Genomic DNA, 24260 nt, shown 5'->3' on the forward strand with positions numbered 1-24260 from the left:
TTAGAATCTTTCAAAATTGGCTTTCTTTCCAAATTTCAAAAGTTCATCATCTATCAACACATATTTATTTAAATGCCTCCTGAATAACCAGCTCAGTACCAGGTGCTATCATGCAAAAAAGAGAAGTGTAAATCAGAGTCCTTACCTACCAACAAGGTGTCAGTGTTCTAGAGGAGAGATAAGATTCCTGTGTTGGGAAAGGTGAAGACTGACTAGCTTGTGATTTCAATACTAGAAGAAACTCTAGTAGATAGAGTAGGGCAGAACAACCCTTCCTATGCAACTTAAGGTTTTTAAAAGTTGCCTAGAGGGGTGTCTAGGTGGCTCAGTAGAAAGAAAGCCAGTCCTAGAGATGGGAGAGTCCTGGTTTTGAATTTGACTACAGATGCATCCTAATGGGTATGACTCTGGGCAAGTCATTTAATCTGAGTTACCTAGCCCCTACTACTCCTCTGCCTTAGAACTGATTCTAGGGGCAGCTGGGTAGCTCAGTGGATTGAGAGCCAGGCCTAGAGACAGGAAGTCCTAGGTTCAAATCTGGCCTCGGCCACTTCCCAGCTGTGTGACCCTGGGCAAGTCACTTGACCCCCATTGCCTAGCCCTTACCACTCTTCTGCCTTGGAGCCAATACATAGTATTGACTCCAAGACGGAAGGTAAGGGTTTAAAAAAAAAAGAACTGATTCTAAGACAGAAAGGTAAGGGTATTTTTCTTAAATTACCAAACTGTGATAGAAAAGGGAAACGAGAGGGTACACCAATCTAATTTAAGGATTCCTGTGGTCTGCAGATTGACTTAGTTTTAAAATAGAATATTATTTCCCAATTACATTTAAATCTGGTTCTGTCCTCACTGGGCAAGGTTATGGGGTACTTAGACCCCGTGTTTGACACCTCTGATCTCAAGGTTGAATTTTCAGCCCTTGGTAATACAGTATATATGAGTGAAATAATATGGATTTGCATTTGCCTGGCTTCAAGGCCAACTCTCTACCTATTTCATCATGCTATCTCTGAATCAATATGCTGATAAGAACTAAATGGTGTGAGGCGAAACATTGTAATGATGATGATGTTAATAATATGTCTTTACATAGTACTTTAAAATTTACAAAGATCATCATGTTATCTCACTTGACCTTCATAAAAAAAAAAACAACCATTTCATTATTATCTCCATGTTTCAGAGAAGAAAAATGAGATATAAAAAAGGTTAAATGACTTGCTTAAGGTCACCATTCTGTTAGTCAGTACCAGATATTACACTGCATGGTATCTGAGGAAAGATTCAAACAACTTTTTCTTACTCTAAGTCAAGCATACTATCACTTTGCTTCCTATGAGTTTCATTTCCTACTCCACAAAAGGCAGAATATATATTTTTTAAATGTGGAACAGTGCTTTGCCATAAAAAACCAAACTCCCTGACTCCTTAGAATAGTCAACTTACATACATCAGTCCCAATATTGGACAACACAGAAGTTGTTTACATTTGAGATTCAACTGAAATACAATTAGAAATACAATTGAAAACACATTAAAAATTCAATCCTTTCTGCTACTCTTTCTCACTGACTTCTTTTCTCTTTCTTCACCTTGCAATGATGAAGAATTAAAGGCAGTTATATTTGCCTGTAATGACATAGAAAATCTCAGGAGTCAAATCAAATCAATGGGTATTTATTAAATGATTACATTATGCCAAACATTGTGTTAAGTGCTGACCTGAAGGAGTTCACATTCTAATGGTTTGTAACATAAAAACAAAACCCTAGATACACAGAGAGTAAACTGGGAAGTCACTAGTGGTGGGGTAAACAAGAAAGGCCTTTTGCAAAAGGTAGGAATTGAACTAAGAAAAGAAGAAAATTATTCCAGGCATGATGGACAGTCAATAAAAAGTTATGAATTTGGAAAAGGTTGTATCTTGTGTAAGAAGCAACAAAACATCTAGTACTTCTGGATCATAAAGTAAGAAACAGAAGTAAAGTGTAAAAATAATGGAGAGGTAGGAGGGGGTTAGGATGTAAAGATATTTAAAAGCCAAACAGGATTTTTTAGTTCTTAGAGGTAGATTAAATACTAGGAGTAAAAGAGACACAGTATAGTTGACTGAGTGAAGTGGCATAGTCAGATTTGCACTATAGGATGACCATTTCAGTGATTGGGTAAAGGATGAATTGTAGAGAAACACCTGAGGTAGGGAAATTGCTGAAGAGGCTATGGCTATAGTCTAGGTGTTAGGTGATGAGAACTTTCAGAATGATAGCTATGTCAGGAAGAAGGAAGCACATACAAGAGACATTTCACCTTAAAAAATTATAAAACTTTGAAACAGATTAGACATGGGGATGAAAGAGTTAGAAATCAAGGATAATATCTATGATGCAAGCCTGGGTGACTTGGAAGGTAGTGATGTCCTTCATTGTATCAAGGAAGTTGTGAGAAGAGGAGGTTTGGGAGAAAAAATGATAAGTTCCATTTTGGACATGTTGAATATAAGATACCTAAAAAACATCCAATTCATGATGTCCAATATGCATGGAGATGCTTAACTAAAGGTTAGGAGTCTAGATAACTTCTAGAGGCAGCTAGATGGCACAGTAAATAAAGAATTAGACTTGGAGTCAGGAAAATCTGAGTTCAAATCCACCCTCAAATGTACTGGCTATGGAACTTTGGGCAAGTACCTTCAGCTCTAATTGTTCCAGTTTCCTCTTCTATAAAATGAGGACCATAATAGCAAATACTTGCCAGGGTTTTGTTATGAGGATCAAATGACATGATATTTGACAAGTGCTTAGAATAATGCCTGGCATATAGTATATATATATATATGTATGTATGTAAGTTAATAATAATAAATCTAAGGGGCAGTGAAGTGGCTCAGTGGATGAAGAGCCAGATCTGGAAATGGAAAGTAAATTTTTCTTCAGAAGCTTCTTAGCTGTGTTACCCTTGGCAAATAACTTAACCCCAAATGTCTAGCCTTCACTACTCTTCTGCCTTGGAATCAATACTCAGTAGTGATTCTAAGATAGAAGGTAAGGGTTTTAAAAATAATAACAATTAATCAAAGAATCATCTCCATAGATAATAATTGAAAGTAGAGAGAAGAGGGGGTCTAAGATAAATCTTGGAGGATACTGGTGGTTAGTACAAGCCAATTCAACAGCCATAAAATACCAAGAAGGAACAGCCAGGGAGAAAGGAGCAGGACCAAGAGAGAACAGTGTCATGAAAACCTAGAAGAGAATATTAAAAGGAAGAATGTTATCAACAGTGTCAATGGTCATAGGGGGGGGTAAGAAGTATGAGGAAGAAAAAGGGCCATTAGATATGACAATTAGAAAATTAGAATGTGGAAGAAAGAGAGAAGATCCATAACAGTCAAACTACCAAATGATTACTTTATAAAATTAAAGGAAGGAATTCTACCAAAATTCATCTGGAGGAATAAAACATTAAAAATATAAAGGAAACTAATGAAAATTATAGAAGGAAAGAAGCATAATAGTACTAGATCTCATCATCAAAAACAAATTCTTACTATTTAAGAGAGGTGGTAATATAAAGAAGCAAATGAGTACAGATGAGTAGCCTACTGTTTAATAAACCCAATATTTGGACAAGTAATCACTATTTTATAAAAAGTGTTTGGAAAACATTTTACACTGTATACCAAGATAAGCTCCAGATAGATACATGATTTAAACATAAAGAGTGACATAATAGATAAATTAGAGGAACAACAAAGAAAATACCCATGAGCTCTTTGGATACGGAAAGCATTCAACACCAAGCAAGAGATATTTTCACAGGAAATAAAATTGACAATTTTTATTATATAAAACTAAAAAGTTTGTGTGCAAGCAAACTGAACTCAGCTAAGGTTATAAGAGAAACAGAAAACTAGTAGAAATCGTTTTTTTTTTAATTTGTATTGTCATGCAAAACATTTCCATATTGGTCATTGATGTAAGAGTACTCTCATATATAACCAAACCCAAAAATAAGACCAAAGATATACTGATGTGAAAGATGACTTCAATAGTTCTTTCTCTGGAGGTAGATATGATAGGCATTCCCTACCATAAGTCCTTCAGGATTATCCCAAATCAGTGCATTGTGGAGAGTATCCAAGTGTTCACAGATGATCATTGTCCAACATTGCAATTATTGTGTAAAATGTTCTCCCTGTTCTGCTTATTTCTCTCTGTATCAGATTCTGTGGATCTTTCCAGTTTCTTTTCATATCATCTCACTTATTTCTTTTAGCACAATGGTATTCCATTATCAACATGTACCACAATTTGTTCAGTCATTCCCCAGTTGATGAATATCCCCTCAATTTCCAATTCTTTGCCACCACCAAAAGAGCAGCTATAAATATTTTTGTATAAGTAGGTCCTTTCACCTTTTTTATTATCTCTTTGGGATGCAGACCCAGTAGTGGTATTACCAGATCAAAAGGTTGGCACAGTTTTATATAGCCCTTTGGGTATAGTTCCCTTTTGAAAATAGCAAATAAAATGTCTCATTTCTAATATATATTTAAATGTCTAAAAAAGAGAGCCATTCTTCAGTTGACAAAATCAAAGGATATGAATAGGAAGTTTTCAAAACAAGAAATCTAAGCCATTAAGAACCATATGAAAAAAATAAAAGAGAAAATGAAGATTAAAACTCTGAGATGCCACACTCATAAGACTGGCATAGTAGCAAAAGCAACAAGAGAAAAGGGGAAATGGCAAATTCTAGAAGGGATTATGGTGGAGGGGGAAAAGCTACATTAATGCACTGATGGTGGAACCATGATGAAGCATGCTACCCAGCTATGATAGATAGAGAGGTGATAAACTTAGAATGAAGACTGGTTGTGTATATGTGTTTGTTTCATTTATATACACACATTCAGTTCAATAATTTGTTTTGCTTGCTTATATATATATTTGTAACAAATATATGAAGGGTAGGAGGAGAATGTGGATCTGAAAGTAAAATAAAATAGAAATTTAAAATTTTTAAATGTAAAATAATATTACTGATAACTTTGGGGAAAATAGTTTTAATTGAAAGATGAAGTTGCAAACCAGATTGCAGAGAGTCAAGATAGTGTCAAGATAAAGTCAAGAACGGAAAGGATGTGGAGGGATTTTTGTAAATGACTTTCTCAATCTTAACCACAAAAGGGAGGTAAAATCTAGGTTAATAGCTAGCTGGATGTTCATATCAAGTGAGAAGTGTTGTTGCTTTTTGGATAATGGAGACATAAGCATGTTTTCAAACAGTAACAAGCATCCATTTGAAAGAGATAGAAAATTATTAAAAGAGTGGGTGAAGATTAGAGGAGGAAATCTGCCAGAGAAGACAGGATAGAACAATATCAAAGATCTATATGTATTTACATAGAGGACTCCCTTTTCATGTGAGATGGGCAAAAGAGGAGGTAGTGGAAATAGGCAACTGTGATATGAGATAAGAAGAGAAAGGAGGAAGCTTTCTGCAAAGAATCTAATTTTTTTTCGGTGATATATGAGACAAGTTTCTCATCTAAGAAGGTAGAAGGGAGGGGAGTAAATGAGAGGCCTGAGGAGGGATAAAAAAAAAGTTTAGAAAAGCTACTATGGTGAATAAAATTACTAATTAATCAAGGTTAAATAGATTACTTTGCTGTAATGAGGGCCCAGTTGAGATTATGTACCAAATCTGTAGTGATCCCAGGTCGCAACAATTTCATAATTCTCTCCAGATTTATTTAGCAATGAGTACACATATGTGAAGGAAGTAAACTGGTGGGAGTAGTCCAAGGTTGGGATTTAGCAAGGTATAATCAGTGATAGATCAGGAGGAAAAAAGATTTGAGTGTTGTGGAAGAAGTTGAATCAGTTCACCAAAAGCTAAAGATGGAAAAAGGAGAATGTATCCAATATAAGGGTGATATCCTGGGAAAAGAATTGAATGATGGAGGAAATCTAGTTCACAGTGAGAATAAAGTACAAAGTTTGGGATTTTAAGGCAGAAGGAAAAGAAAGAATGATAAAATGTTATGTTTGAACAGATTAAGATATTTTGAAGTATCGCAATATCGGGTGATGGCAAAATCAGTGGCATAATCATCTCTATATTTAGCTATTGTGCAATTGAGGAGTAGGTCATAGAAAATGAATAAAAAGAAGAGCTGGACATTTGAGAGAAGTTGTTTTGTAGATTAAAATCCCCTAGTATGAGGACAGGAGTTGGAATGGAGAGAAGACTTTGAGTCAAATACTAAAGTCATTGAGGACAGAAGAAAAATGTCCTCTGGTCAGGAGATCAGAGCTACCCTAATCCTGACTGGGTATAAATGTAAGTCAAATGATTCTCAATAGAGGACAGCTTTCTGAATCATAAAGGGGAGACTCTGGAAGGGATAATGGAAATTGATGAATATTTAATCTTCTTAGGAGGACCAATGAATAGAAATGAAAGTTCAACCTGTTTTAGAAATGGCAGCTGGGGATCCCTTGTCATAATATAAAGAAGGAGTCAGATTTCAATGATTTCCAAAAAAATAGAAAGAGAAAGGAAAAGGTTTAAGATGAAAGGAAGCTGGAGTAGGATTGTAATGTTGTAGGGTTGATGGGGACTGGAGTGAAAGAGCAGGTAATTGCAGATGGGAAATAAAGCTTGTATAAGGACAGAAAAGGTATTCGGCATTTCTGGGAAGGAGAACATATTATAGGAAGTACTATAATAATCATCAAGGGATGAGTTCAGGCAAATTAACAATGGCTGGAGAAGAGTATATTGAAGAAGGTCTATAATTAGATGATTCAGGAATCTCCTTGGATATCCAGTCTTGTGGCAGGAGTTGATAGTGAGTTCTGTGGGGGTCCAGAAAGCCCAGATCTAAGCAGGTAGGAACAAAGTTATCATCTGGGAAGGCCCAGACAAGGAGGCAGAAGCTGACAAGTCAAAGTGGATCTAATTAAAGAAACTTTTCTGAAGCACTAGAGAAGATTCTGGGTTAAAGACAGTAACCAAAGAGGTGAATGGGTTCTGAGTGAGGAAGCTTCAGGAGACAATGGTTGGGATTAATCAGTATAACTTAAGAGTGTGTTGTAGGAGGAGTCCAGCTTTATCATAAGATGGTGAACTATTTTTCTTCTTTCAGCGATAGAAAAAGTTCTCCATGATGAGGAACCTTCCATCAAACAGATGGCTGATGTTACCTACATGTTGTTTATGGAAGTATTAAATGAACTGAAATATTCTGGCCTGAAACAAAAAATCCAAAGGTTATGTAGTCCCTTCCAATTCAAAAATATATTGCTTCTTTATAATTATAAAGGCAGAGGAGCCTCAATCTCCTTTTTCAGTATTGAAGAATATGCAATAAATACAATAGAAAAAGATGAAGAAGAGAACTTGTCAACCTTAACCATTCCCAGCAAAAACTAGGGGCTTCCTGTACATAAGACAGTCTGGCTGAAAGCCTCACTGCCTAAATTGATGTTAGAAGGCCTTGCTAGTACAGCTTCCCTTTTCTTTATCCAAATGTGTAATTTGGGATAGTACATTGTGTATCAGTGGTTAGCACAATGACAAGAAGTTCTATTTTACTGTGTAATTAGAAAGTTGTGCCTTGGACTACATTTCCCATGATTCCATTTTCCCTTTCATGTATGTATGTCCTTAGGGTATTGGTATTTTAGTTTCAGTTTGGCCACCCTGCCTCTCTCTGGTCCACCTGGAAGGCTGGTGACCTCTCTCAATTTCTCTAGCCTTTTACTTTCCCTTTGCTTCAAGTTAAATAGTAATAAATATTATTAAATATAATACTTGGAGTATTAGATATTAATTTTTTAAATTCACATTTTGCAAGCAAATTGTAAATAATTTTTTAAGTCTTTGAGAAGAGAATAGAGAAGACAGGTGAATTTTGCAAGCACCTTCTTCGGCCACTTGTTGGCTCCAGTCCCAACTGCCACCAAAGCAGCCAGGCTGTGGCTCACTCACAAGCCACTACTAGCTTGACCAGCCTAAAAAACTCCAACCCCACCCCCAGCTTGGCTTCTGCTGTAGTGGGCTCTGCCCCAACAACCACCCTGTTTTCTGCCATTTATTTGACTACTGCAGTTCTTCCTCTTTTTACTGTCTACTTCACAGCTTCACTGTTTACTGATAAGCTTAAAAGACTTCCTCGCAGCTCCAACCCAGCAGAGAAGAGGAGTTCCTTTCCCTGCCAGGCAGCTGGTTGTGTCCTAACCGTTTCCAGACTCTTTGTCTGGGAAGGGGGGATCCTGGCCCTCTTTCACCCACCCCAGTCTAATTCCTAGCTCCCTCCCTGCTTTACCCCATCTGCCTTATACCCACCTCTCCTCTGGAGTCATTTTGCTTTTGGGACAAACACAAACACAAACCCTGCCAAGTTTTGTAGTCATAGCCTCCATTTTGGTTCCTGACAGACCCTAACCACACCCTTTACTGAAACCCCCACCCTAACAATGCCCCTAACCCCTCCTTGTTGTAGTGCAGCCACTAGAGGTCAATATTGAGCACTATTTTTTTTTTTTTTTTGCTTTTCCTGATTAGCTGCTGTGGCTGTTTTCTGCCACCAGAGGGCAGCAACAAACAAATCAATAAAGGTTGCAAAAAAATTTTTTTATGAATAAAAATCTAACAAAATCATAAAAATAAAATAGAATAAGTTAAATACCCCTCCCTTACCCGATTTCCACCCCTAATAATAATAATAATTTAAAAATAATCATAATAAAAATTTTAAATAGATATAAATAATAATAAAAATACATTAAAATTATATCCTTTCCCCCTTTTCCTTTTATCTAACTTTTGATTACAATGCTAACCAGTCTGAATGCTACTTTGTTTTTGCCTAATTAGGAACCTTTAAGGTTTTGGATGACCTCCTTCTCCTTATGTTCCTAGGAAAATGTATTTTCCTAATCCTCAATGTTAAGACAAAAGATGCTACCATATGAAAAATTAAAACTTAAATGTAGGCCAATGTGCAAATTCAATTGGACAATTTCAAATACTTCTTACATGATCTAATGATAAATGCTGATCCCATCTGAAACATGTCTGAATTTTGCAAGCCTGTTCCTGAACCATTACGAGAGGAAACTCCTATTCTCCCACAATAGAGACAAATATTTGGCTAACCTTACTTCCCCTGATCCTTCTTCCAATGACCCATACTCTCCTGTCCCTTCTCCCACCCCATGACCAATCCCAGCCCTGAGGAAATCTCATCCTCCTACCATACCTACCCATGCTGTCTGAGTAACCCCAAAGTCAACTTCTAAGGAACCACAACTATCGAACTATGACTATTAATACCTTTTCCCCTTAAGGGAAGTGCCTGAAATAGGACACAATGGGGATGTGGTAACCCTAAGATACCATATACCTTTTACTCCTCAAGATATAAAAGAATTGACATGTAATATTTTGAAGACAATTCTTCAAAATGAATCATTTTTTTAAAGTGGCCTCTGTGCTTTACCTCTATAATTGTGAAATGTACATATTTTTAAATATTTTTGTTTTCTTCCTACATGTGCCATACAGTTTTTTTTAATTTTTCTCTCTTTTTTTTATATTTGAAGCATATGTCACCAGTATTGAAGATAATTTTTTAAACTATTTTTACTTTTTTGCAATAGAATAAGCTAAGATGTTCACTTACCTAGCACATAAAAGCATACCCCAAAAGCTTTGGATTATGGCAACCTGCCACTAGTTATAAATACTATGTGACTTTTCCCCTATGAATACATCTAATTCAAGGAGAAATGGATCACAAAGGAACACAGAAGTTGACCTACATAGTGGCCGATCGGTACAAAAGGTAAAAGAAATCAAACAAATCCTGCAGGGATTGATGACTTTCTGCACAAAAAAAAAAAAGAACACAATGACTTGATCATGTGTGAGACTTGAGGTTGTGGTAGTTTAACATGTGTTAAATGCAGGACTTCCTTGTACCATACTCTATATTAAGTACATAATATCAATTGTTTTGGCTCCATTATCCCAAGAAGCTAAGAAAAGTGTCAAACCTGAGAATTTTACTTCCCATTTGTTTTGAGATCTAGTCTCTTTTTTTCTATTTGCTTTCATAATGTGACAACTTATTGTAGTCCAGGCTGCTAAATTGTCATTGCAGTTTTATGAGACATGGATCACTATAAAAACCTGTTGTGATTTGTGAATTTTTTATATTTTTTTCCTTCTTCCCAGAATTTTTCAAGTTTACAATTTATAATTGTCTTTTTTGTCAATGTACCTAACATTGGTTTTGTTCTTTTTCTCTTTATTTTCCTCTTATCCCCAAATTATTGTAATTTCCCTTTAGAACCTATAATATTTGTATATATCTCTAGTTAAAGTTATGTTAGTTATGTTTTCATGATCCAATGAGGAGACTGGTCTCCCAAAGGATCACAGGGGAAATATGTAATTAGAAAGTTGTGCCTTGGACTACATCTCCCATAATTCCCTTTTCCCTTTCATGTACTTGCGTCCTTACATTGTTATTTTAGTTTTGGTTTGGCCACCCTGCCTCTCTCTGGTCCACATGGAAGGTGGGTGACCTCTCTCAGTTTCTCTAGCCTTTTACTTTCCCTTTGCTAATATATATAATAAATATTATTAAATATAATACTTGGAGTATTGGATATTAATTTTTAAATTTCACATGACAAAATGTACCAATAAAAGAAAACAGAGGTTGGTCATATTTGTTCTGGATGAGACCCTAACTATAATACTATGCAGAGACTTATTTCCTAAATGAAATATTTCATTGCTCTAGTGTGCATACCTCCAATGAAATCTTAGTTAAATAACATAAATGATGCATTAAAATGTTCAATAGATTGGCTTCCATTTCCAAGGTCCCCTAATGCATTAGCTTTATTTTCATTTGAACCTCTGATTTATCTCTTATCCCAAGTCTACATACTCTATGAGACCCTAGTTGAGATCTTCACATCCTTCAGCTCACACTGACACTTATAATCACTGAGCTTCTGTTTCTCTATAGCTAATTCCACACACATAGTTTAGCATTTAAGTCATGAACAGTGGTTTCAAGTCTTTTTTTTCCCTTGAGTTTCTAAACTCTTTGAGAATAGGTTCTATTCCTTAAATGCCTTCTAGACAGGGTGTCCCCAAAGTCTTGCTGCAGTTTTTAACTTCAAACCCAAAATTCGTTGGCCTGTCGTCCTTTGATGACCTTTTTCTGGAGTGAAGGAGGTTGATCCTCAGATTGAAAGTGATATGCTCAAATCCAGTCCATATCAGGTCCTTAACTCAAATGTTTTGTTTTTAGCATTCACTCTGAATAGATGTCCCAACCTCCATCAGCACTAGTAGATTGGGTGCCCAGAGTTCAGGGAGCTAGCTGTCCTCTTAGAGTTCTTTGAGTAGCCCTGCAGAATAGAGTTTTGTTCTGTTTTTTCCTTAATAGTAATTTAAAAATCCCTAAAAGTATGTTCCTGTCATGCCTCAGTTGATATCAATCACTTTTTTAAAATAAGTATTTAATGGTGTTTTATTTGGCACAAAACATCATCCTCCTAACCCATATACCCCCAGAAATGTCTGTGACACTTTTCCACAAATACAAATCAGGAAAAGTGAAGATTAGAGATGATGTGGCCAAGGGATCACAAATTCTAGTTGCTAAAAGTTGTTTTCTTCTTATGGGAATGAGAGATAGAGGTAGGTTCTCATGAAGTTCACATTATGTTGTAGTATTTCTATTGGACTCCTTGAAGGATTTTTAATATACCTTTACTTATTATATCCAAACTATTCTAAGTTCCAAATGAAGACATTGCCATTAGCCACTGACATCATGGTGATGCTGCTAGGATATGGATTTAAAATCCAAATTATATGGTGGTACAAGATTCACAAGGTCTTTCTCGGGTCAAGGAAAGGGGTGAAAAAAACAAGATGCAGGCCATGGCCAGTATCAAGGATTCTCATCCACCTAAGAAATGTCTTCTCAAAGGCTTCTATCACTCAACTAAGAGATTCTCATTTTTTAAATTCTAAATTACTTTCCTTGTTTTATATATGTCCCACAGAATGTGACCGAGTCCTTAAACCAATGAAGATAAAGTGTGTGCCCAAACCTAGTTGAAATGCCTAGATATCCAACTCTGTTTTCCCACCTAGGCCACTCACCTAATTGATTGATTCAATTGAGATACATTCTGACCTCTGAGGCAGGTAGATGGATGGCTAAGTGGATTGAGTGCTGGACCTGAATTCAAATAGCCTTTAGATACTTTCTAGTTTTGAAATTCTGGACAAGTCATTTCAATTCTGTGTCTCAGTTTCTTCAACCATAAAATGGAGGTAATAGCACCTATCTCCTAAGTGGTTGTAAGGATCAAATGAAAGAGCATTTGTAAAAAGCACTTAGCATAGTACTTGGCATATACTAGATGCTATATAAACATATTCAAATGTTTCACCCATTATTTTACTCCTTCAGATCTGATAGAAGCAACCAGGCTAGAGTTTTTTTGTCACTTTAATTTGGGGTAGGGTGATTTGATTGATTGGCTCAGTTAGCCCCAACATTTATAACCAGTTGGGAGAACCTGCCACAACTAGTATTCTTCTTATATCCATTTAGGGTCCTCCACACCACAGTGAGACAGGGAAGGAAGATTTTAGAGAATGTTAGGGCTAAATTATGAAGGGTTTTGCAAGCCAAATAAGAGTATGAAGGGTAGGGGAAAGTAAACCAAGTTACAGGAACTTCCTTCCAATTCCTTCCTTAATAGGAGAGGGTAAAGGAATAAAGAATAGTTATGATCCTACTTCTCTCTCTACAGAGTGGAGGGAATGAGTATTGTAATTTAAGAGAAATTTCCACCCATCTTACTCTACCTAAAATATCTCCACTAAACTACCTGAAAATCTACCCAACTAATTCATTGGGGACAATAAATAAACACCCTAAAGTCGATTAGTGAGCAAGGATGGAACAGCCTTCAGACATTTGTAGTTTTAAATGGATTAATTTTATCAGATTGCTTCCCTCTTACATCTTACTGAAGTACTGAACATAAGACAATGGGAATTTTTACAGAAATGAAAATATAAGAAACTATAGGATAGGAGAACTTGTAAGAGGACAGGTCTGAGTCTGTATTATAATTGAAAAATTGGAGACCCAGAAAACAGTCTGGGGATACCGGGCTTTTGAAAAACAGATGCTATTATTACTCAGCTACCAAAATGATTTCCCTAAAATGCCTCTCCTATTCAATAAACTCCATTAATTCTGTAATATGTCCAGGCTCAAAAATGAAATCCTATTTGACTTTTGAAGACCTTTTCAATTTAGAACCTTGGTAATATATCCATATCAAATGACATAACACATATCTAGCTGCTATTGATCATCATTATTAATCTTCTCACACTTTACTCCTTTCCATGGGTCAGCCAATAGCTTAATTATCTTACCACAGACTAAACTTATCTACCAAGACCCAGCTACTATAATATCTATCAGCAAGGTCTAACGTAGCTTCTCGAAAGCTAAGTGATACAATGCATAAAGTGCTGGACCTGGAGTCAAAAAGACTCAACTTCCCAAGTTCAGATCTGGCCTCAGACACTTACTAGCTCTGTGCCTCTGGACAAGGCACTTCATCCTTGATGGCTCAATTTCCTCATCTGTAAAACGAACTGGAGAAGGAAATGGCAAACCACTCTTGTATCTCTACCAAGAAAACCCAAAACAGGGTTAAAAAATTTTGAACATGATTGAAAAATGACTCAACAACAACAGTGTGGCTTCTGGGGACCCACTGGCTTATTCAGAAGTTGCAAATTTATAATCATCCTATTAGACACAAAGAGTAGAAAGAGATACATTAGTCAGTGCCAACTCTGTGCCAGAAACTATAAAGAGCACAGAGATACAAAGAAAGGAAAATGGCACTCCTGGCCCTCAAGGGGATCATAATCTAACTACTCAGGTGTCTGTCAGGAAGCAGGAAGGGGAGACCACTGAATTTAATTTCAACCTAAATTGAATTATTGCTTTTGCCATTTGCTGACTCTATTCCCTAAGTTAGTTAATATACTTGCATCTGTTTCCTCATCTACAAAATAAATGCATTGATCTAGCTGGCCTTTGAGTACCCTTCTGCCTCTCGATCTGTAATCTTGTCATACCAATGTTTAATGGACTGGATTTGTTTTTTGTTTCAAAAAAGAGAGCAATGCCCTAAGGCACCTACACTCCAAAAGAGAAATTATTTAGGTTCTTGGTTTTAAAAACAGGTACAAATTGTGTACCAAGTGCTTGGGAAAATAAGGTGTGTTAAATTGATTATATACATCCTTTAAAAAAAATAAAACCACCCAAAGCCAGGCAGGTCAAAAACAGAGAAATAAAACTATAGAACAATCTCCCTAATGAATATAGATGCAAAAAATCTTAAATAGGATACTAGCAAAAAGACTCCAGCAAGTCATCACAAGGGTTATTCACTATGACCAGATAGGATTCATACCAGGAATGCAAGGATGGTCCAACATTAGGAAAACTATCTGCATAATTGACCATATTAACAAGCAAACTGACAAAAATCACATGATTATCTCAATCGATGCAGAAAAAGCCTTTGACAAAATACAACACCCATTCCTATTGAAAACAGTAGAAAGTAAAGGAATAGAAAGGCCTTTCCTAAAAATAATAAACAGTATATATCTGAAACCATCAGGAAACATCAACTGCAATGGGGATAAACTAGAAGCCTTCCCAGTAAGATCAGGAGTGAAACAAAGATCTCCATTATCACCCCTATTATTTAACATTGTACTGGAAACACTAGAAGTATCAATTAGAGAAGAAAAAGAAATCAAAGTTATTAAAATTGGCAATGAGGAGACCAGACTACCACTCTTTGCGGATGATATGATGGTATACTTAAAGAATCCTAGAGAATCAACCAAAAAGCTAATTGAAATAATCAACAACTTTAGCAAAGTTTCAGGATACAAAATGAACCCACATAAGTCATTAGCATTTCTATATATCTCTAACACATCTCAGCAGCAAGAATTAGAAAGAGAAATTCCATTTAAAATCACCCTAGACAATATAAAATGCTTAGGAATCTATCTGCCGAGACACACACAGAAACTATATGAACACAACTACAAAACACTCTCCACACAATTAAAACTAGATCTAAACAATTGGAAAAACATTGATTGCTCATGGATGGGAAGAGCTAACATAATAAAAATGACCATCCTACCCAAACTTATCTATCTATTTAGTGACATACCCATTGAACTACCAAAAAAATCTTCTTTATGGAATTAGAAAAAAACATAACAAAGTTCATTTGGAAGAACAAAAGATCAAGGATATCCAGGGAAATCATGAAAAAAAAATGCAAAGGAAGGAGCACTTGCAGTCCCAGATCTCAAACTATACTATAAATCAGTGGTTATCAGAACAATTTGGTACTGGCTAAGAGACAGAAAGGATCAGTGGAATAGACTTGGGGTAAATGACTTCAGCAGGACAGTCTATGATAAACCCAAAGATCCCAGTTTTGGGGACCAAAACCTACTTTTTGATAAAAAAAAAAAACTGCTGGGAAATATGGAAGACAGTATGGGAGAGATTAGGTTTGGATCAACATCTCACGCCCTACACCAAGATAAACTCAGAATGGTTGAATGACCTGAATATAAAGAAGGAAACTATAAGCAAATTAGGCAAACACAGAATCGTATACTTGTCAGATCTTTGGGAAAGGAAAGACTTTAAAACCAAGCAAGAGCTAGGAAAAAAACCACAAAATGTAAAATCAATAATTTTGATTACATCAAAGTAAAAAGGTCTTGTACAAACAAAACTAATGCATCCAAAATTAGAAGGGAAGCAACAAATTAGGAAACAATCTTCATTACAAAAGCCTCTGACAAAGGTCTAATTACTCAAATTTATAAAGAGCTAACCCAGTTGTACAAAAAATCAAGCCATTCTCCAATTGAAAAATGGACAAGGGACATGAATAGGCAATTTTCAGTTAAATAAATCAAAACTATTAATAAGCACATGAAAAAAGTACTCTAAATCTCTTATAATCAGAGAAATGCAAATCAAAACAACTCTGAGGGAAGGTGAGGGTCAGAATCGTTTAGGTACCAGGGAAGTTAAATTCATAGCTAGACAGAGTTAGGGGCCGTGCAGGGACAAAAATAGAATGCAGAATAAGTAAGGCACCAAAAATTGTATTGGATAAGATTAAGGATAACAATAAGATAGAACTGTATTATTTTTTACAACAGTTAACATTGTTCAAACAATCTCAAAGTAGGGAATTGTTACAGTATTCACATAAGTTGATTCCTACAGATATTGTTATGGGACAATGTTGTCCGACCCTGTTTTTCAAATTTGTAATACCATGTAACCCAACTGGACTTTCCTACCCAAACCCATTTCCACAAGCCCTTCTTAGAATTAGAGTTAGGTAGCTTAGTCTAAGAATGGGTTAGAAAGATAAATTTGTTATTTTGGGGAGTAGGAACATTAGATAGCTAGAATTAGATTTTGGAATATAGTGAATCCCAGTGCAACTTTGGGCAAGTAGTGGAATTTGTAAGGATGGGGGCAGGAAAAGATTTGGAAATCTGAAAGGAGAACTGAGACAGAACCAGTGGCAGTTGGAGAGCAAAGGCTGTTGGGAAGAATAAATGGTTCTGAAAGGGCTCTGAGGAGCTACTGGAGTTCTGAGCCAAGACTTGGACCCGTCAGAATTGGTTTTGGGAGGCTGAGGAATCACCTAAGCCACCTGAGAGGATCCTGCTTTTTCCTTGAAGCTTATAGCTGATCTCCCTTCAAACATACATCTTTTATCTCTCTCAACCTGAAGAAAAGACATCTCAGACCCCTAAGGGAGTGTGGGAGTGGGGGCTGTGGACTCTCAGAAAGAGAGCATAGCTCCCTTATCTTTTCCTGCCTTCCTGAAATTATTCTTTCATAATTCTCTTGGGCCAAATAAATAAGTTAAAAGAGGGATTATTTTAGCTGGGAAGGGATGGAGATGTCTGATTGAGCAATATTACATGCCTTTCAGATTAAGGACTGTGTAGGACTGTAACAGGGCCACCTCTTCCCTCTTCCCTTATCTATTTTACCTGAAATCCAATATTAAACCTTCAATTAGTAGTCAGATATTTATCAAGCTTCTCAATGCAAGTTAAAGGGAATATTTTAAGAATTAGGGTCAGATCTCAATAAGTGTACCTGAGGCTGTTCCCTCTGAGGCAAGGCCCCTTGCTAGGGTCTACCTCCAGATCTGAGGGAGAGGCACTGAAATCATCCATTAGTGTAGCTGACAGGGGAGCTTGTTATCAATCCCTGTCAACCTGGGGATTCAGTGTGGTAGCTGCTATTCCTACTCAAGCTTGGGCTCTTTCCCCCTCACACTATTCCTATAGGCCTTACCATACTTTCACTGACATTTCACCATTGTCAGTGAAGGAGAATCTTTATTTAAACAACAAGAAATATCCATTTTTATACTACTAAGTATATAAGGTGAAATTTGAACACAGGGCTTTCTGACTCCAAGTCCATGGCTCTAGCCACTGCATAACCAACTGCCTGAGCTTGAACCCTGGCTCTGCTGCTTAATTCTTTTGTGACCTTTAGCAAGGTTCATCTTTCTGAACCTCAATTTCCTCAACTGTAAAATCAGGAAAAATATGTAGTAGCTAACTTAGAGAGTTGTAAGGATCAAAAAAGGTCCTTTTAAAAATATCTATAGTGCTTTCTAAGCTTAAAGTACACTGGGTATATACCACAATTATTATTTAGGACCATAAGAGAAAGCCTTCCAACTGTTGCAAAACTTGGTGTGATGGAGATTTGCATCTTTTGTGAAAGAGGATAAACCAATGGAGCAAAGTATTTAGCAATTGAAGGCAAATTATCTCTACCAAGATTTGTTGAAATGAGCAAGTATTTAATCATAATAAAATAAAGTACAACAGGTACTCGACGGGGAATTTGGGAGTCATGGAATGACTTTCCAGGAGAGCCAGAGAAAGTAAATCAGTAGGTTGGTTTGATTTATACACAACTGCTGCTATCCACCTAGAATGTGAGGTATTTCAGTTACTCCTTGATTATAAGTAAACCAATAAAAATCCATCAACTAGTGTTTATTAGAAACTCATGAAAGCTTACCTAATTAATCTAAGTAACTTATTATCAACAGTAAGTTTACATAACCTGGAGAATATAACTAGAATATTCCAGATTGTGGTTCATTCTCTCTAAATTATGTTCACAAAAGGATAAATGTTTGTTCCAACCAACCATAATCTTACATCATTTTATTCAAATTCAAACTCAATGATTATTTCTTAGCAGCCCTTGTGTGTAGAGCATTATGTCAGGCATTAGGAGAAATGAGATGGTCCCTGCTTTCAGGCCCATATATGGCCAAATGAAAGATGAGGTGGGTTGAAATAAGACATCACTTATTCTGACACAGTCGTGTCTAACTCTTTGTGACACCATTTGGGATGTTCATAGAACAGATAGATGAAGAACTGAGGCAAACAGGATATAGTGACTTGCTCAGGTTCAGATGCAAAGTAAATGTCTAAAACTGAATTTGAATTCAGGAAGAAATAAGACAATAAATAAGATTTAAGTCAAATATAAAATGTAATATTGTAAAGGTACAAGAAAAGACTTTGGAGAGATCACAAGAGAATAGATTATTGCCAGCAAGGATTTGGGAAGACTTCATAGCAAAAGTGATATTTGAGCTGGACTAGTAGGAATTGAATAGGCACAGAAGGAGAAAGAGGTTGTTCTTGACAAAGGGAATAAAATCTCAGGAGCAAGAAGGCATGATACTCATTTAGAGATAGAATGGTACAATATTGCTACAGTATGAATTGAAATTAACATGAGAAAAGGAATTAATATGAAAGCTCTTATCCTTTTTTTGTGTTATGAACTCCTCTAAGAGACCCTTTTTCAAAATAATATTTTTAAATATATAAGAACAAGTTCCTAGAATTATAATGTAAACCAAGTATTTTGAAATACTGGTATCAAAATATTTTTAAATGGATTTACATAAAGCAAGGCGGGGGTGATACCAGATTGTGAAGAGTCTTGAATGCCAGGCAAAGAAGTTTGAATTTAAGTCCATAATTAATAAGAAAGTTTACTTCAATACACTGGAGAATCCATGACTCCTCAGGGTATTCATTGGTGTATGTAGTAACCCTTTCATGCCAACTTATTTGGGTCATGTTTGCCTGAATCTTTCCATAGATCATAATATCATTAGTTAGAGCTGGAAAGGTGCTTAGAAGTAATTAAAACCAATTTCCTTATTTTACAGATGGGGAAACTGAGTCCCAGAGGGATTTAAGGTTACATAGATATTAAGAATCTTGAAGGCATCTGAATCAACAGCAAAGTCTTCCAGTGCTCTCACCCCCAAATGGTAAGAGGGGAACGGGTCAGTCAGACAACTGCTCAGAAGGTAATTACAGGAGTCCCTTTGCTTGCTCTGCATGCAGGACTCTTGTCATATTACCCATATGAAGATCCAGGTCACAGTCCTGCAACTCACTCTCAGAGAAAGGAGGAACACTAACACACCAGTACTTGTGACCATAGGAGAGATAGACTAGTCACAGTTCCAAGGTGGAAAGGAGTGCTTATGATTATTCACAGACCAAACCAGCAGAGTATTAAACACAGCTCTCCTTACATCATAGCACTTTGGAAGAACTAAAAACATATAGATCCCCAAAGCTAGCTCTGAAGACAGCTGCACGAAGAACCTTAAAATAGTGCTCCTTTCATTGCCATTATAGTCCCTACACCAACAGTTTTTTTTAACTAAAAGAAAAGCAAAAGGCTGGAAAATGAGCAAGCAATAATAACAAAAAGAAAATATAGAAAGTTATTTTGGTGACAGGGAAGACCAAAATACAAACTCAGAAGAAAACAACAAAGTCAATATTACTGCATCCAAAGCCTCCAAAAAAATATAAATTGCTCTCAAGCCCAAAGAGAATTAATGGATGAGCTAAAAAAGAATTATAAAAATAAAATAAAAGCAATGGGAAAGAAATTTAAAAAAGAAATGAGATTGATACAGAAAAATCATGATAAAAGAGTCAATAGATTGTTAAAGTAGGCACAAAAATACTAAAGAAAATAATACCTTAAAAAACAGAATAGGTTAATTGGTAAAAGAGACACAAAAAATCCATTGAAAATAAGAACTTTTTAAAAAGTAGAATTGACCGAATGGAAAAAGATATATAAAAATTCACTGAAGAGAACTCCTTCAAAGGAAGAGTTGGCCATATGGAAATAAGATGTACAAAAAGTTAGAGGAAAAGAACTTATTACAAAGTAGAATTAGTTAAATGGAAAAGGAGTTACAAAAGCTCACTCAAGAAAATCGTGTCTTAAAAATTAGAATTGGGCAAGTGGAAGCTAAGGATTCCCTGAGACTTCAAGAAACAATCAATTCCAAGATGGAAGATAAGGGTTTAAAAAAAAAAGAAACAAATCAAAAGAATGAAAAAATAGATGAAAATGTAAAATGTCTCATTTGAAAAACAACTTACATGGAAAACAATTCCAATATAGAAAATCTAAGAATTATTGAACTACCTGGCTATGATCAGAAAATAGTTTAGACAACATCTTTCAAGAAACTGTCAAGGAAAACTGCCTTGATGTTCTAGAACCAGAGAGTAAAATAGAAATCAAAAAGTCCGCTGATCACCAAAAGGATAACTCCAAGGAATATTATAGCCACATTCCAAAACTTCCAGGTCAAGGAGAAAATATTGCTATAGCCAAAATATACAATTCAAATATCATGGAGCCACAGTTTGAGTAACTAGACAAGATTTAGCAGCTTTTACTTTAAAGGATTGGCAATGATATTCCAGAGGACAAAGGAGCTAGGACTTCAACCAAGAATCATTAACCCAGCAAAACTGAGCATAATATGTTGTGGGGTGGGGTGGGATAGTTATTTAGTGAAATAGAGGACTTTCAGTCATTCCTGTTGAAAAGTCAAGAATTGGAAAATTCTAAGACTCAAGAGAAGCATATAAAGGTAAAAGGGAAAGAGACTTCAAAACATTCAGTATAGTTAAACTGTTAATGTACCTACACGGAAAGATGATTCTTGTAACTACTAAGAACTTTATCATTAGTTAGAAGTTAGAAGAAGAAGCAGTTAGAAGTAATATACATAGACATAGTGCAAGGGGGTGAGTTAAATATGATGGAATGATATCTAAAAACAATAAAATTATCATGGGAAAGAGGAGAAGTAGGAAGGGAAAATAGAATGAGGTAAATTCACAAAAAAAAAGAGACAGGAAAGAGTTTTTACACTAGAGGGGAAGATGGAGGAGTTAGGGAGGGGAACACATGAATCTTACTCTCACCAGAATTAGTTCAATGAAAGAAATACATACACAGTCAATTGGGAATAAAAATCTATCTTACTAAGCCTGGTTATACTTAAGAAAACCTGGTCAATTTCCCTACCTGCGCTGGGGTGACCCCGCTACCTTCCTTACCTTTCTTTTCCCTCCAATTTCCCATCTACATTTATTTGGAGAGCCAGCCAGAAGGACTGATCCTACAATCTTCTGAACCTGCTTGCTGCTCTGCCTCAGTCTTCAGGTAAATTTTAAAGACTTCCTGCCCCCAAACCCAGCCCAGCGTGGGGTCCCTTTCCCCTTCTGGCAGTTTAAACCTATTCTGGGCTCCTCTGCCTCAACAAGGGTTTCTGGTATTCTTTGCCCCTACAGGCAGCCTAGGAGCCTTACCCTAATCCTCCTCACCCCTGCCAGGCTAAGAACCAGTGTGAATTTTGAATATTTGGTATTTTCTTTATTATTATTACTTCACAGAAAACCTGTATTAGTGACTTGTATTAATGACTTGTATTGACTTGATTTGCATTTTGTTCCTTTTTGTGGAAATTTTTATATTTTCTTCAATATATTATTGGTATTTAATGTATCATTGGTTTTATACCTCATTTGCACTCACACATGCCTAAGTTAAGAGGAAATGCAGGGGCAGCTGGGTAGCTCAGAGAACTGAGAGTTGGGTCTAGAGACAGGAGGTCTAAGGTTCAAATCTGGCCTCAGACACTTTCCAAGTGTGTGACCCTGGGCAAGTCAGTTAACCTCCACTGCCTAGCCCTTACCACTCTTATGCTTTGGAATCAATACACAGTATTGACTCCAAAATGGAAGGTAAGGGTTTTTAATATATTAACAAAAGAGGAAATGCATCTGAATTCTTGGGTAAGAACCTTTATTAGAATAATAAACTCCTTAAGTGACACTGATTGTAAGATTTTTTGATTGTCATTGATCATAGGAGATATATTTTTTTGAATTTTAGCACATTTTTATAATTGCATGTACAATTTAATTTTCCTAAGCACATGTCATTTACCTAAATTGAAAGATTTTAGATTATAACACTAGTGTAGGTTTACTATGTCCATTAGTTCTAACTGTAAATGCCTGCCCAAAAAGCCTTAGACTATTAAAACTACCATTAGTATTTAAATATTATGAGACTTAGTACATATGTCTGATATGAAGAAATGGGAATTAAAAAGAGCACAGACCTGATCTACACAGTGACAAAGAAGCATGGATTTAACCTGAATGGTTCCAAAAGAGCACACAGGTCAAAAAGAGAAATCAATCCTGGTAGGATTGCTGAGACTTGTTGAGACTTCTATGCCAATAAAAAAAAGGACTTGAACCTAGTGTGAGACTCAAGGTTGCAGTGCTTAGCATATGTTAAGATGCAGGACTTCTTGTACCACACTCCTTGTGAAATTTATATAAAGTACCTAACAATTGGCTATTCTGGTTCTAAATTCTATCTCTGAGAAGAAATGACAAAAGAAGAAATATATCAGACCAAGGAATATAAATCTAGTCCCTCTTTCCTAACTTCCTTGCTGTGGTGGTTGATTATGGTCCTGGCTGCTGAGTGGGTAAGTACATGATGTTGGACATGAATTACTTTAATTGGGCATTATTCAAAGTCTTGTTGTAATTTTGTGGTTTTTTTTTTTAATTTAGAATTTTTCCACATAAAATTTAGGATTGGATATTTAGAAATTTCATCCAATAGTTATTTGGCTTTTTATGTGTGCTATTTTTTCTGGTGTTTTTTGGTATTTTAATTGGCAGTGATTCATATGCCTCATGCTTCAGACATGTTTCCTTGTGCGATTTCTATGTTTCTTTATGTCCTTCTCAGGGGGGAATGTGCTTTTTATTTATATGAAAAAAAGTTTAAGTTATTTTAGGGAAAGAAATTTTCTGCCTACCAGAATCCAGATGGAGATGCCCATGGAAACCAAATACTACTCCAGGAGATACTGAGAGAAAATTCAGATGCACAAAATTGAACTTTGGGGGATTAAAAATTCACTTGTTTGCTTAAAAACTTCATTTGTTTTGTAAAAAATTTATTTGTTTTATTTAAATTATTTGTTTTTATATATATCTATATCTATATCTATCTGTCTATATATATATATATACATATATATATATATATGTATATATGTATTGTTGTGAAGAAGGGGACTGCCCCCTGATTTCTTTGTAAAAAAAGCACCAAGTATTCAGTTTTCTTTTGTTGTAAAAATTGTTGCCATTTCCCCCTTGCATTGATGTATAAGCCCTTTATTTTTATTGTGATTATAAATTTATTTATGTTTGTTTTGATACATTGGGGAGCCTGGTCTCCCAAAGGATCACAGGGGGAATTGTGCATTTTAAAATGACTCTGAACCCTGGGAGACTACATCCCCAGAACTTTCTAAACCAGCTTCATTAGACACATCCCACTTCCTTTGTGGGAGGTGTCTGAGAAGATATAATAGAAGAGAGAAGCATGGGTTTTAGGACCTTTTCCAGAGAAGCATCCTTTTTCCCCAGAGTGCCTTTTCCTGGGAAAGGGCCTTTGCTCCCTGCCTAGCTGCCAGATATCAAATTTTCTCTAGCTTTCCCAAACCCTTCTTTTCTTACCCAAATAAACCTATCTAAATATCCCTGAAGTCTGGTTTGATTTAATTTAATTGCCAAGTCTGGTTATAGTGAAGACAACTAGTCAATTTCCCTATCAGGGCTGGAGT

The 24260-nt window shown here is 36.0% G+C and overlaps 1 protein-coding gene across 5 annotated transcripts in view; it reads left to right on the forward strand.

The window, feature by feature from the left end:
• MROH9 (maestro heat like repeat family member 9) overlaps positions 1 to 23551 on the forward strand; it is a 101512-nt gene extending 77961 nt beyond the window's left edge. For 2 of the 5 annotated variants that reach the window (XM_007480762.3, XM_007480763.3), the window contains one exon: positions 19443 to 23551. In XM_007480762.3, coding sequence (XP_007480824.1) covers positions 19443 to 19489 — 47 coding nt within the window. In that variant the 3' untranslated portion in view covers positions 19490 to 23551. Of the gene's footprint in view, positions 1 to 7156; positions 7878 to 19442 lie in introns of those variants that run through there. The other 3 variants (XM_007480760.3, XM_007480764.3, XM_007480761.3) reach the window with 3 other exon arrangements.
• Positions 23552 to 24260: the final 709 nt, after the last annotated feature.

This window comes from Monodelphis domestica, chromosome 2, assembly GCF_027887165.1.
Source record: "Monodelphis domestica isolate mMonDom1 chromosome 2, mMonDom1.pri, whole genome shotgun sequence".
Classification (NCBI taxonomy): Eukaryota; Metazoa; Chordata; class Mammalia; order Didelphimorphia; family Didelphidae; genus Monodelphis; species Monodelphis domestica.